The sequence below is a fragment of the Anomalospiza imberbis genome, chromosome 3 (assembly GCF_031753505.1).
Source record: "Anomalospiza imberbis isolate Cuckoo-Finch-1a 21T00152 chromosome 3, ASM3175350v1, whole genome shotgun sequence".
Lineage (NCBI taxonomy): Eukaryota > Metazoa > Chordata > Aves > Passeriformes > Viduidae > Anomalospiza > Anomalospiza imberbis.
The window spans coordinates 96138762-96153266 of NC_089683.1; the positions used below are offsets into that span (position 1 = coordinate 96138762).

At 35.6% G+C, this 14505-nt stretch overlaps 1 protein-coding gene across 4 annotated transcripts in view; it reads left to right on the top strand.

Annotated features, from left to right (window-relative positions):
• CAMKMT (calmodulin-lysine N-methyltransferase) overlaps positions 1-14505 on the top strand; it is a 208151-nt gene that overhangs the window by 187162 nt on the left and 6484 nt on the right. For 2 of the 4 annotated variants that reach the window (XM_068185879.1, XM_068185880.1), the window contains exons 8-10: positions 1491-1565; positions 8651-8714; positions 14166-14297. In XM_068185879.1, the coding sequence (XP_068041980.1) occupies positions 1491-1565; positions 8651-8714; positions 14166-14297 (271 nt within the window). Of the gene's footprint in view, positions 1-1490; positions 1566-8650; positions 8715-9756; positions 10026-14165; positions 14298-14505 lie in introns of those variants that run through there. The other 2 variants (XM_068185882.1, XM_068185881.1) reach the window with 2 other exon arrangements.

Below are 14505 nucleotides of genomic sequence, written 5' to 3' on the forward strand. Positions count from 1 at the left end.
TGTCACTTTCCACTACTGGATGCCTGCTGCGTGCCAGTGTGCAAAGCTACCTAGGCTTCTAAAATCTGGATTACTTTCAATTTGAGGGGGAAAAATTAAATTAATCTACTCTTTTCTGTCTTTGGATTGTCACAGTAAATTCCAGGAGGGCAAATGGGCTAATGAGTCCTGATCTGTTCGGTTATGTTGAGCCCCACACAATCAAAGCTTTGCCAACCAACTGGGCCTCTCCTTTCATAATTTCCACGTTTTAAAAGCATTCTGTCTCAAATTTTGTGTCTGTGGACATGTACATGCATATTTTGGTACCTTAATTCTTTATGGCCCTGTGTCTATCTACATAATTATGAGCCTTTTTTGCATACAGCATAGTCAATGTACAAAATTCCCTTTTTCTTGGATACTTAAGGAACATTTCTGAATGAACACGTTATAAACTGATCCTCGGTTAAATATTAGGAGTAGGCTGTGAATGGAGATGGCGTTTAACCAGAAGTAGATTATAGCTGCGGGAAGACTAAAGGGTCTATTTGGTCAAGACTCGTACAAAACTGAGATAAGCATGCACAACCTGACAAGATCAGATTAGACCCTTCCCCCACAAATGCTTCTCCCATAAATATTTATCTACTTTCTATTATAAATAACCAAGAAATGAAAAAGGATAGATTCTTTTTTTTTTTTTTTTTTTTAATAACCTGGAAATAGAAATGCAGCTTCAAATGTTTGGGGTAATGATATTTAAAGTATGCAGTAAATTCCAATGCTAGTTGCTATTTTTTAGATTGGAGTAAAATACTGAAATTCCTTGTGGCAGCTACATAAATCAGCAGCATTTATAAACAAAGAAGAACTTTGTACATATGTGAATTTTTGCCTGCTACTGGGTGTCTTGGAATTAAATAGTTTATCACCTATGAGAGAATAGGTGTTGACAGAGTCAGCACTGCTGTATTTTTAAGCTTGCCGGAGGCAACATTACTGGCATTGAAGTTAAGCTTGGCATTTTTTCACCCTGTTTCTCCTCCCTCTGGCCCAAGTAAATGCTCACTTCATCAATGAGAAACACAACTGAATTGCCTGCCAGATGTAACAGAGATCCATGAAATCACATCTATTCTGTAGATTTGTGCTTCATTCAGATTGTCGATACTTTGACTTCACTTCCTCATGCAGTAATGTTAAGGGGCAAAAAACTGAAGCTGTGCATGTGCCTCTAATTCAGAAATGCATATTTGTTGGTGATCCACTCATCAGAATCTGAGTGGATTGCCTTTCTGCTATAATGAAAAATAGATCTTTAGCTTTGAGATTTATAACCTTAAAAATGCACAGAATAAGATTTTTACATTCATCTTTGAAAGTAATGAGTTTGCACTTCTTTAAACACTTCTGTGTCACATAAGAATAATATGAATACTTTTAAAATCTCAAGATGAAAAATGTAAGTCCTTTTTTCTTTTTTTTTTTTGAATCTTTTTTTCCTCTAGCATTTTACGATGGGATAATGAGACAGATGTCTCTCAACTGGAAGGACATTTTGACATTGTTATGTGTGCTGACTGGTAAGTACATAAAAATCATAAAACTCACGTTAGAAAAATAGCTTTGCTGGAGTAATTGTACTGTGCTGCTTGCTGATGGCTAAGCAAAGTCAACAAATGAAGCACAAAGCCACCTTAACCTCAACAAATTAATATTCATCTCCATGTGACAGTTATAAGGTAGTCTTCTATCACACAGTAACTTCTACCACATTATTTCCCAAAGATTGATTTTGAGAAGCATTTCCATTTTCTGGAATTGCCTCTGTTTCATGCTTGACGTATCAGTAAATGGACGACTTAGGCAAATTGCAAATAATTATGGCTCAGTGAGGAACAGTCTGGAGAAAAGGGAGTTTATCAACACAAACAGCTCAATTAGCTTACTTCTTAGAAAAGATCTGACTATTGATATAAGGGGATATATTTTTTGCTCCCTGGAAAATCTTTCCAAGGAAAAAGACATTTTCAAACCCTTTTTTCCACCCCCAGCACATTCTGTTCCTTAAATCTATTTGACATCAATATTTGGAGGTATAGGCTTTATATTATTTACACAGGCACATGTTAATTATAAGATAATTTATAGTAAGAAAAAGAAGAGTACAGCACTTAATTTATGAAAAGGTAGGTGCATGTAGCAATATGGTATCTTGTTTAATAATTTATGCAAATAGATTTGATTATTGACATGACCCTTTTCTGATACTGCATTTGTGGGATTGTGCTGTGCTGTATTTGCTGTGTGCTAGTTTAAAAAATGGTACATTACTAATTATTTGTGTTACATAAATGTAGACAGTGTGTAAAACAAAAGGCTGTGCAAATTTTATTTAGGAGAATAGATATTTTTAAACCAATATGTCTTTCTTTCATGGATATTTGCTCTTTACCCATTACATATCCAAAACAAACAAAAAAAAGCTGTCTATGTTTTGTGGCACGTAACTATTGTGAGAGGTGAAATTCTGAAAGCAGAGACTTCCTAGAACTGCTCAGTTCAGCAAATTTATGTATCTTACCTAGAAACAGTTAAAGGAAAAGGCAAGGGAAGTACAAAGCTGTCTATTGTTTTTTTAAACAATGTTCTTTTAAAATGTCTTCTTCTATTCCTCTAAAGATTTTGTTTTTCTTTCATATTATGCTGTTTAAGCAAACTCTTCTAATTTCACAAAGTTACTGGTTTTGTATAGCTCTGGAGAAAATGTGTTTAGTGATTTTTTGCCTTTTTCTAACACCTATTTGTTCTCAGAATGCAACAGTGCTGTTTCTCTTAGCATTTAATTTCAGAAAAGTTCTTTGTTCCCAAAAAGGACAGAGGAGGGTTTCTAACTAATCGCTGATAATGTGCCTCAGAAATGCATCATCTGATTAAAATAAGGAGCTAAACGACACCATATGATTTCAGCAAGTAATTTAGTAAATGCCTTCCTCACCAAATATTAGAATGGATACTCCAGGTTTCATTGCACAGATGAAGTTAATGCTGGACAGGATTAGATCAGATTAAGTATGAAAGTCAGATCAGAGTGCTGGCGGACATGAGCAGGAGGGCAGCAGTCTTCTCGGAGGCTTAGACAAGGCTCACATATGGATGTTCTCCAGATTATGTGGGTGAAGCAAGGTCTTGCCAAGAGATTTAGAGTTAAATTTGTTCTTCACACAAATATCAAAACAACCTGGCTGTGCTGTCTCTTGTATTCTTGATACTCACACCATGTCATCCTATTTGTGCTGGGAGTACAGCAGAGTGGAGCGAGACTTAAGTTGTTTTTTTCAGTAATATTCTGGCCTAATACCCTTCCCAGTCTGTTTGGAAATAGTGTAGTTTCTTTAGGAAACAAAGAATCAGACATGGCAGGTAAATACATAATGCATTTGCAATCCCTGCATTTTGTACATTTATTTTGAAGCACTTAAGATGCAGGTAAGTGTATAAATATTTATAGATTAAAAAAAAAAAATTGAAATGTTCAGGTGAGTTTAAGGAATGTGGGTTTCTTCACAAATTATTTCTATTTTCTTATTTTAAGTGCTCATAGATATATGTATAGCTTAATAAACATGAAAATCCCTTTATTGTTTGTTTCTTTTAGAAATAATTATTTTAGTTATGGACACTAGGTTTTCTGGTACATGAAAAGGCTGAGGAAGGAAATGTTCCATGCTTTTTCAAACTCAAATCTTCTTTTCATTTTCATATATTTCTCTTCAGTGATATAGAATTGGTTTGAGAACTGTTGGCAGAATTTTTGCTCTCCGAATTTTTTGGGCTGCCACTGAGGAGGAAAAAAAGATCTCTTTTCTTCTAGCTTCTCAGCTGAAACCTGAAGTATGCAGTGATAAAAAACAGATAGAATAGATTGCATTTAGTTTAACACCATCATATAGCTCATTGTCAGTTAATAAAATCCAAGATTAGAACAGCGAACTAGAAAGCAAAAAATCTGAGTTCAAATATTAGGTACATGGATAAATTTTTATTGAAGTATTTCCAGCAAGGGTGATATTGTCTGATTCTCTGAATAGCTAACCAGTGGTACTGCTTGATCCCATTTACATGAAAACAAGCTCTATTCATAAACATCTTCCAAATCCACATGGAGATTCAAGTAAAAATGTACATGATTACAGCAAGCAGCGATATGTTTATATTCATATATTTACATTCAGACTTTCATAAACCTTGTGTGCAGGAGTGGAAAATAAGTTATTTCCCAGAACAAACAGTCTATTAGTTAACAGCTAAATTTAGTAGCTCAGCTAGATTATAAAATAAATAAGAGGCAAACTATGAAAGCTAGTCATTATTTAACCATTCAGGATGTTGACAATAAAATAGTTTCATGGTTCAGCAGTTCCAAAATAATTTTTTAAATGTCAACTATTAGATAAAAATAAGTTTTAAAAAATCAATATGAGGCTACACCTGAAAGAAGGATAGAGTAAAAAAAAAAATACTAAAATAATGGAATCTTTAAAACATATCCACCCATCTAATATTTTTCAGGGGGAGTTTTAAGGCCAAATGAGGGCTGTCAGAATTTTTGATTTTCATTTGACCTACACCTATGGATATAAAGTCATACAGGTGCTGGAATTTTGAATTTGAATAGAGAAGGAGAAATTACATGTGCCTGGATGGACAGGCCAAGCCCAAGACTCTTCCAAAGCTCTTGAGGGCCTCAGATTTCTGATAATTTAAATAGTGTACATACTCTTCTTTACTGAGGAAAAAAAATCTGAGATTTTTAATCCAAAGAGAGGGTAAAGGCCAGTAGGACTGAGACAATAAAAAAACTTTATCTTTCACATTATTGTGAAGCAAGTTTTCACAAATAATTTGATGTAGAGGTAATATAAGTTTTAGAACCCCATATTGTTTTGGAAATGTGTAATATCCTACTATATTTACTTAGAATTATTCTATTCTTAAAGTTTGCCACATGGATAAGTATTCACATAACAGAGGCCAGGGGGAGCTATCCCACATTACTTTCACTGCTGAGATTTTTGCTGAAGTCACAGGGAGTTGTGGCTTTGCCAGGAATGTAGAACTGAACTTAACGTATTCTTTAAATACCTTAAAATATGTCAGTTTTGTCTTCATTAGTTTATTTCAGTTATTATAAGGAGATCTTTTTGCAGGAATGCAGTAAGACCTCTGTCTGTCCATTTTAGGCCTGATTTCTGGCACACACTTTCAAGTGCATTGGAACCAGATGACATGGAAATAAGAGTCTTTTTAGTTTACATCACCCATGTAGTTGAAAGTGAATAAAAAAATAAATGACTGTATGCATTAGACACTATATATGAATGTAATAATTTCTGAAGTAAACTCACCTGTAAACTCAACTCTTTTCCCAATGGCAGAGCATGCAAAAAACCAAAAAGTTCACATCATAGCCTATAAAATATATGTCCCTTGTTATGAGGCAGAAGATAAAAGGATATTAGCATGAAACAAACTAAGAATCTACTTGGTTTTTTAAATTTCTTTCCTTGTGGCTTACTGTTACTTCTCTGTAGTTTTGGTATAAACTTTCAATTTGGGTTTAATTGCAATGTAAAATTTTAATAAAAGAGTAAGAGCGTAGAGAGGTGACAGTGTCACGTGCCTGTTCATCCAGATTTCACAGGTTAAGAGCATTGCCTAAACAAAGGCCAAATCATCAGCTGTGTTCTCAGCTTTCTCTTGCTGTGATTTGAAACTTCCTTGCTGACCCAAAAAAACCTTGCTATTCCTGTCCTGAGCTTCATAAACATGAAATATTACCACTAAAGTAATGGCAAGCTTAAGCCATATTTGAATTGAGGTGTGAGAACTGAGTGTGAGTGGTTTAGAATAATGCATTATTTAATTTTACTGAGATGTTCACAGAATCACTGAATTGTTTAGGTTGGAAGGGACCTCTGGAGATCATCAAGTCTAACCTGCCTGACAAGGCAGGGTCACCTAGAGCAGGTGACACAGGAACTCACATGTTGTGAGCTTTGAAGGTTGTTCTCAGGAACATTTTCAGTATGCTGTGGTAATATTTAGTCATACAATTCTACTGGTAAGAAAAACTGTGTGACTAAATCCCCTTGCGTGGGCCAAATCCTATGCTGTTCCTGTCTGCAGCACGGATTATCTAATGACTTCTTCAGGATTTTCCTCATTTAAGGCATCCCCGGACACAGAGGATAGAGATGTTACCTGAAGTTATTGCATTGCAGTAGCTTTGCTTCCAGTCTTCTCTGCTCCTTCTGGTCAGAGTACGTGGCTCACAGAGCAACAGTTTGGAAACCACAGAGAACCACCAGTATGAGAAACTATTTTCAATTAGACTAAGTCATGTTCCCAGGGACAGGCCTCTTGGAGGGCAGGGCAACTTGGGGCAACTGTCTCAGGATATCTGGGTTTCCTAAGCTAAGACAGATAAGAGTCTACCTCCTGTGCCACCAAAATATCAATTGGGGTCGGTCAGAAAAAAATTTAAGTTCTCAGACACTCAGCTTTTGGTAAACAAAGACCTGTAGTTCTCATTGTAAATGAACAAGACTGGTAGCAGCAATTGTGCCCCTATCTCATTGAAAAAAAAAAAAAAGAGAATGGTATTCAGGTCCATGAAAAGGGGATTTTAACACTGCTAAGCTACCCCAAGATTGTGTTTCCACTACACTGCAATAATAAAAATATTATAAATGCACTTTTCTTTCAGAATGTGCTTCTGTTTACATAGGATCCCAGGAAGTCTTAAATGTGTGCATGCTTGCAATGTTTCATGTTGTAAAAATTAATTACTTTTCACTATTCTTTTGGGAGAGGAATCATGTATTCCACTTCTTCTGCAGGTGGTTAAGTTCCCAGTGAAGTAGTGTCTTACAACATCTATCTGTATAGGGATCAACATGAGGTGAATGTCATTAAAACACCCAAGAGACATCAGAGATAAGAGATGCTTTTTCAGCTAATTAAATTTAAGCACCCGTGTTTTCCGTAAAGTTCTTCCGGGAAGATGAATCAAGGCTGAGGTGTTGTCATGTCAATTGCTTGAGTTTAAATTTTCTTGTAAGCCAGGCTATCAGGAATATTGTTAGCTGGTAATTTATATTCTTGAGGAGAAATTTAGAAGATCATACTTCTGTATTAGGTGTTCTTCAACATATATAGGTATGCTGAATGTTCTTCAACATATATAGATACCCATTGTACCATATTTTCTCAACAGTGTGAGGTTCTGCCAGTTTTTATTAATCAAGTATGGTCACTTGCAATTTTGCTTTTGTTTTGTTTTGTTGTTTGTTCCAGAGTAGCAAAAATTCACAGTTCTTGCACGACTGCTCGACTCTATGGTATATGATACAGTATTCTCCTTGGTAGCTGTGGAGTTTCCTTACCTAAACATTCACACATCTTCTGTTCATGATGAAAGGCCTGTGGATGGCAGACTACTTTTTCATTTCAGTGTTTCCATATATTCTTTGTGTTCTTTTAGAATTTCAAACCTGGAAAAAAAATTTACCCACATCTCTTCAGAGAAGAAGTTTGAGAATAAAAGGAAGGGGAGTAGATTAAAAAACGCATAGATAATAGACAAAATGCCATGTGGTATGAAACTTGAACTTGACACAAGGTGGAAAGCAGTTTTATTAAAGAGAAAATGTGGGGGGAAGAAAAAAAAAAGAAGAAAAAAAATCACATTATCTGTGGCCTGCTTGATAGAGTTTCTTATCTGAATCACCAATATAAATGCAGCCCACGGTAGTAAGGACTGAAAGGCATCAGTTGCTATCAGATGGTTGTTCACTAACCATTGTAAATGCACTCATCCACAGTAACTACATGTCCACAAATATCTAGTCAAGAGTGATTGGCACCCTGGCTGCCACTATTAGTATATACATTAAGGTACTGAGGGGCATGAAGAATGAATTATCCCCTCAAATCATGAGGTAATCACACCAAAATAGGGCTGAACGTGTTGGCAACATTGCATGGGAAAATTGACTGCTGCTATCCTTGCGGGACCCATGCTGGAGATGAAGGGTTGCACTCTTGAGAGATGACAACTCTGTACAATCTGGGCCATTGTATTTCAACAGCATTGGAGAGAGGGAGGAGGTAGAGTCTTGTAAATCTCTATAGGGATAGCTAGAGATAGATGTAGAAATATAGCAAATATGTATAATAGGTAAGAATTAATGCCAAATCTGTGAAGGTAGAAGGAAAAAAATACCCTTAATAGTAACACCTGAAATACAATAGAAAACATTTTTTAAAAACTCCATCCCCTTGTATAAACATGTAAAATGCTAACTTTTTATATTGATCCTCATTTCTGATACACTATTACTTTAATAGCTAGCATGTATGATTGGTGAATTTCAGCTATATAAGAAATTATTTCATGCTGATAATTTAGGTTTAGTTTAGATTGTATTTCATTTTATATCTTTTTAAATGTTAAAAGCACCTGAACTGAATAGAAATGTAGACCACAGTTTCTCTTTTACAGCATTGTGTAAACATATGTAATTAGCCTTGTACTTATCTGCATTAGTATCATTAGAATTGAAAAACCATTTTAATCTGGATTCTGTTCTCTTCTCAATGTCAGCCTGTTTCTGGACCAGTACAGAGCTAGCCTTGTTGATGCAATAAAGAGATTACTCCAACCCAGTGTAAGTATGTTTCTATTTTCTCCTGAACACTGGCTTCAGAATAATTAGTCTGTGCACAATGATTGAGAGAGTAATGGAATGGCAGGATTAATGTCATGTAATACTTTAATACTTATTATGTCCAACTTCAATTGAGTCTTCTAATCTATCAGATTCTTTCCTAATCATAAACTAGGAAACTTCTTATACTTGGCCTTCTGATAAGGAACACAGTGGGTAGTAAAATAAATGAAACCGCTTCAAAGATAGCGTCAGATTATTTTTATCAAAGCGTTTCTCAAGTATTTTCCTTTGATAATAATGTCTTCATATTAAAGTAAAATACGATATTGAAAGTTTTTATGTTGGCTTCTGTCATTTTTAATCCCTTCAATTGCAACCTTTGTCATTGTGTATTTATTTATTGTGAAAGAATATTTTTTTTCCTTTTCATTTATAGTTATATAAAATGAACAAATCACTTATATGTATACTGTGGCTTAAAACATTTTTCCATTCAGTAAGCCCTATGTTTACATGTTTTATACCTTAGAAAATAATGAAATTATGCTCTTCATAAAATGATTACATGTTCTACATGAGTGTCACTCAAGAGATATTTTATCAGTTTAAATCTGTTGGACTGTTTAAATCAGAGAGACTTGCAGGCAAAAAAACTCTGTTACATGCATATATAAAAAATATATATCTTCTGAAATATTTAAAAAAGGGAAGATACCAAAAGAAGAAAAAGAGAAAACATTAAGTAATTGCTCTAAGTAGGATTTTGAAACAGAAATTTTGTCATTCATGTTTATCATCCAAATCTTCCAATAAGGTAAACTTTCAATTTAAAAACAAAACATTTAATGCTAACAGTGAATTTCCAAACTTTATTTAAATTTTGTAGTACTTTTGTGCTTTTTGTACAAGAGATTTGCTCTGTAAAAGGAATAGAAGACCCAAACGTGCAAAGGCTTAAGAACCTGAGTCATTTTAGTTCTGTAAGTAATCCCATTCTTTGCTTAGAGTGATCAGGTTTCTATTCTTGGTTCTATCATAGACTTTCCTGACTGACCTAAGGCAAGTTACTTAAGACTGAATTATTTTAATGAGCTGAGGGGCAAGGCTGCCAGGAAGACAGAAGAAATGTAGCCACCCTGAGGAAAAGGTTACCCAGATATTTCTGTCAGTGGCAGTAAGATGAGGTTAAGCAGCTCCTGCTCAGAGTGATGCATTCTGACTTTCATGATGTACCAGCAGTTGTCAAAGTGCAATAAGTTTTGGGACCACAGGTGATCTGGAACACAAAGCAGATCCCAGTTTAAAAAAAAAAAATAATAAATATTTTTCAACGCAGATCAATGTTAGCAACTGGTTCTTCAGGTATTCCCATATTCTGCTCTACTGGCTCCATGAAAGGACACTGGGGAAGAGCAAGAGTGGGAGGAAGAGAAGTGTGTAAGAGGTACCCTGGTAACTGTGGAATTTAAGGCTGACTTTAAGCCCAACCTGGCTTGACTCTTTAACTCCAATCAGCTAATTCAAATTCACAACATGCCTTTGTATTTCAGAGCATATGAGCTACACTCCTTTGTGAATGTAGATGGAGAAGAGGGAGATGGCTTTTTGTTGCCTGTCTTCCTAGTCGTGTTTGCTCCTGCACATTGTGATCTATAACGTAGTCAGTAGTAATAACCTAGCAATTATTTGCTGTGCATTTTAGGCACAGCAAATGGTTCCTACTTCTTACCAGGAAAACTAACTTAGGAAATTCATGCTCTGCTCCATGCAGGAATTTCTCTTGCAGAGTTTTGGACCCCTACCCAAACTGTATTTTTTAACTAAATTCAGTTGCCTAATCCACTTTATGAACGGCTATATGGATGGATATCCAGTTATGGCATGACCTTGCAAATTATTGTAATTTATAACTAAGAGGACAGCAGACTATTGTATAGAATGGGAGCTGGGAGTACAGACACCTGAAATGAGCTGTCTTGTCCAAAAAGGACGTGTTCAGCAGAGATGCCTTCAAGCATATGCCTTGATGGTTTGAAAGGCACAAATAAAAACGTATGCTTATTCGAGATCCCAAAAGATGTAGTCACAAGTATGAAATTGTTACCGATTTCACTGCTCTTGTTAACCTGTATAAATCTAAGGATAATGTCAGGGGGCGCTTTACTAAATGGCACTATACTTAGGCTTTTAAAGGACAAATAAATCAATAGTGAACTTATTTTCCAGTTGCAATATTTAAGAATAGTTTATGGGCATTAGTTTATGCCCAAGCTAAGGCATAAACTTCTTTTATTAAGTTCACTCTTCTACATTAATTATTTTGTCTCAAATTTAGAACTTTCCTTTTTGGAAATACTTTGACAAATTGATAAAATTGACATACCTAAATGCGAGTCATTTTTCAAATGTAACTAGGATACAATTAGTTTAGAAGAGTCTGGGGAAAATAATAACCAACACTAGCAACAGAAAAAGTAGAGTAAACAGAGAATAACAGATATCCTTGCAAAGTTCTCTTGAAGGAAAGATTCAGAACACATAGTCTATTCCTATTGTTAATTAAAAATTTATCTGTGGTATTTCCTTTTTAATAAGGATGATATTTCTGGCTATTAGAATCCTTATGGCACAGAATGATGTGATTTGGTTTACTTTTTGTTTGCCTTGAAACAGGACTCTGATCATTTCAATCATCTGGTTCCTAGTATTGACCCCATGGACAGTTGTGTTGGCACAGGAAGAAATTCACAGAGAGAAATGAGCAACTCACAGAGTTACTGAGGGCTGAAATTTCTATCTGAGTTTGTTACAGATGCAAATGTCACCTTTAAACCCATTCCAAGGATTAGGCACAGAAATAGTATATCGAACAAATTTATCTTGGATGGTTGTATTTTATTTCTCTCAACCTATTTCGCTTCATTTGCCAACATTTAGGGGGTTTTTATGTCATTAAAATTTACTTTTAATTTCAATCTCGGAATACGCGTTTGTTTGCATATTTCCCGAATTAAGAACAGTTTTTTATCAAGACTTTGATTCTTCTGTGGCCTATCCATTCAAAGTCCCAATGAAATCAATGGGGTGCTGTTGAGCTGAGATTAGCACCAGCAAATAAGACCCCATTTAGTAATAATTGATGAGTAAAATTAGTCATAATCACATCCAAAATACGAATTACTATCCCATTGTTTTACTCTAGCATTTTAGTGACACTTCAAACTATCAGAACTGGCATTTTCCTCTGTGGTTTTCTTTCACAAGTTTACTGGAAGTGTTTTTCCATCTGAGGAAAGGCCATTTTGAATTTTAAACATCATCCTTTAAACATCATCCCAGGAGATACTTTTGAATTAGAATTAAACTTGGAATAGTCCATCAAGAGTAGAATCAGGACACTGATTCTGTATTATATCCTGTATTTATCAGGACACTGATTACTGTATTTCTCTTTCAAATTTAATTGAAAGTAGTCTTCAGAGAATATGAGAAGAAATGGCCGCATGGATGTCTGACTCCAGATGGGACAAAGGGATGCTGTTGTGTGAGCACCTCATCAGAGCTGCTGGATCAGTGGCCAGTGTAGGGTCTGTAGCCTCCAGCAGTCTCTGTTCACAAGGTTTAGTCACTTCTGAAGCTCCCATGTAGATCATATGGTCAGTAAGCCTTGGATAAGGGACATTTTTCCCATCACAGTGATCATGAAAATTGGGGTCTCCAGAAGAGTCTTGGCCTTCTTATGCCAAGAAGCGTTTCTGCAGAACATTCTGGGGAGCGTGAGTTGGCAGCAGGAGGAACAGGATCCTCAGCTGAAGGCTCCCTTTGCTGCCCACTTCTGTCTGATGACATTAAAGCATGCCAAGGATGTGAGGGAACCGATTGTGAATTTCCTGTGTTTAATATTTTTCATCCTGAGCTGAGCCTATATTCAGACCTAGCATTTACATAAGCAATTCCAGGGCCTTCGGTGGGAGTTACACCCCTTTGCACCTCTTATTTTGCCACAGAATAAAAGCTACAGCTACACAAATGAACAGAAGTTTAGTTGGTTTGGATATTGCCCTAAGACTCCTTTGTGCTTTAATTTCCCACGAGAAAGATGAGGGTAACAGCATTTCCCTATCTCACTGAGCTGTTGTGAAAATAAATATATTGTTGTGGTGTTAATGGTTGGAATCTTTTAAGTACACATTAGCACCATAGGTACTGACATAGCATTTTTATTGCTGCCTCACTGTGCATTGTCTCGATGTTCCTGTGCATGTGTGAGACACAGATTTGTTCCCTGTTCTCCTCACTACGTGTCTGTGTCAGCATTGTAACTTTCCAGCATTCCTATTGAAATTCTCTGTACTGATCACTCTTTTCCTGTGGCTTACAGATTGCATTTTCTCAAGCTAAATGTACTCCCACAGTGCCTAATCCTTTCACAACTTTTTCAGATGCCCAAAAATGTTTTTTGTCTCTTGCTTGATTACAGCACCTCACAAATTAATCTTAGCCCTCATTAACACGGAAGTTAAATACAGGAACTTAGAGTAAACTTTGTGGCTCCCCTCAGTGTGATATGCTGTTGGCTGATATTAACCTTTGTTTACAGCTCTTCAACCACTTTTCATTCCATGTGGCAGAACACAGTATTCAGCCAATTAGAATTAATTCTGCAAATAAGACTTCAAGAGATGCTCTATCAAGTAGGTTAGGTTTTGGGCAAGTACTTTGCACAGAGTGTCTAAAATCTATCAGTTCAATGTACAGTCATTTTTGTTTTCTTAAATACAGAAGGATGAACAAAAAATTAGGTAATGGACCATAATGTATTGCCTGGGCATCATAAATGGCCTGATCATCTTGCAAGAACCAGAATGAGTATTCAGGAACATTAAATCTTGATTTAAATGCAATTTACTAATTTAGGGTCAAATGTAGTTGCACTGCTCAGGTAGTTTAAAATATCTTCAAAAAATTAATGATTGGGTCTGATTTGCCTGCCATTTTGCTTTGTTTTATACTGTTGTAATTCTACTGACAGCAAATGGGAGGTACTCTTCTATGTGGGAGGGAGGAAGAAAGAAAATCATTATTTACAGTCTTTGCATGGTCATGAGCTAACAAATGGATTTTTCATTAAGTGTATGTTCTGTATGCTTTTTCTGTGTTTTATTTTGGTAATCCATAGACACCATTATTATATGAAAAGAGGCAGAGGTGTTGCAGTTGGCAGTTTTCTAAAGAAAATATTTATTTATTACTTTTTAGATTGCATTTGTTTAATCACAGAAATCTTGCATATTTTGAACAATTATTCGTGTTACCATATTTTAGTATTTTAACAAGAGAACAATTGACTTTCCCAGCTTGAGCATATTAAAAGCTTAGTCAGATGTATGCTATATCTGGTTCCCTTCCAGTTTTAAAAATGTATAAATTCTCTTTTTAATGTTCCAGGGAAAAGCAATGGTATTTGCTCCACTCCGAGGGAATACTTTAAACCAGTTTTGCAATCTAGCTGAAAAAGCTGGTTTCTCTATCCAAAGACATGAAAATTATGATGAACACATTTCGAACTTCCACTCCAAGGTTAGTTTTCTGCTTGTGTTAGATAACACTTTAATCCGCATTGCATTTTGAAGAGATCATGGTCCTTTTGGCAGGTAACCTAAATGTTTGATTAAAGTACTCCTTAGGTGTGCTGTTTCTGAACAGCTATTTTTGTATCTGATTATTTTGTGTGGTAGAGCCATCCTTTATCTCTGCACGTCTGGAAGAGTTTTGCAGAAGCATCTCC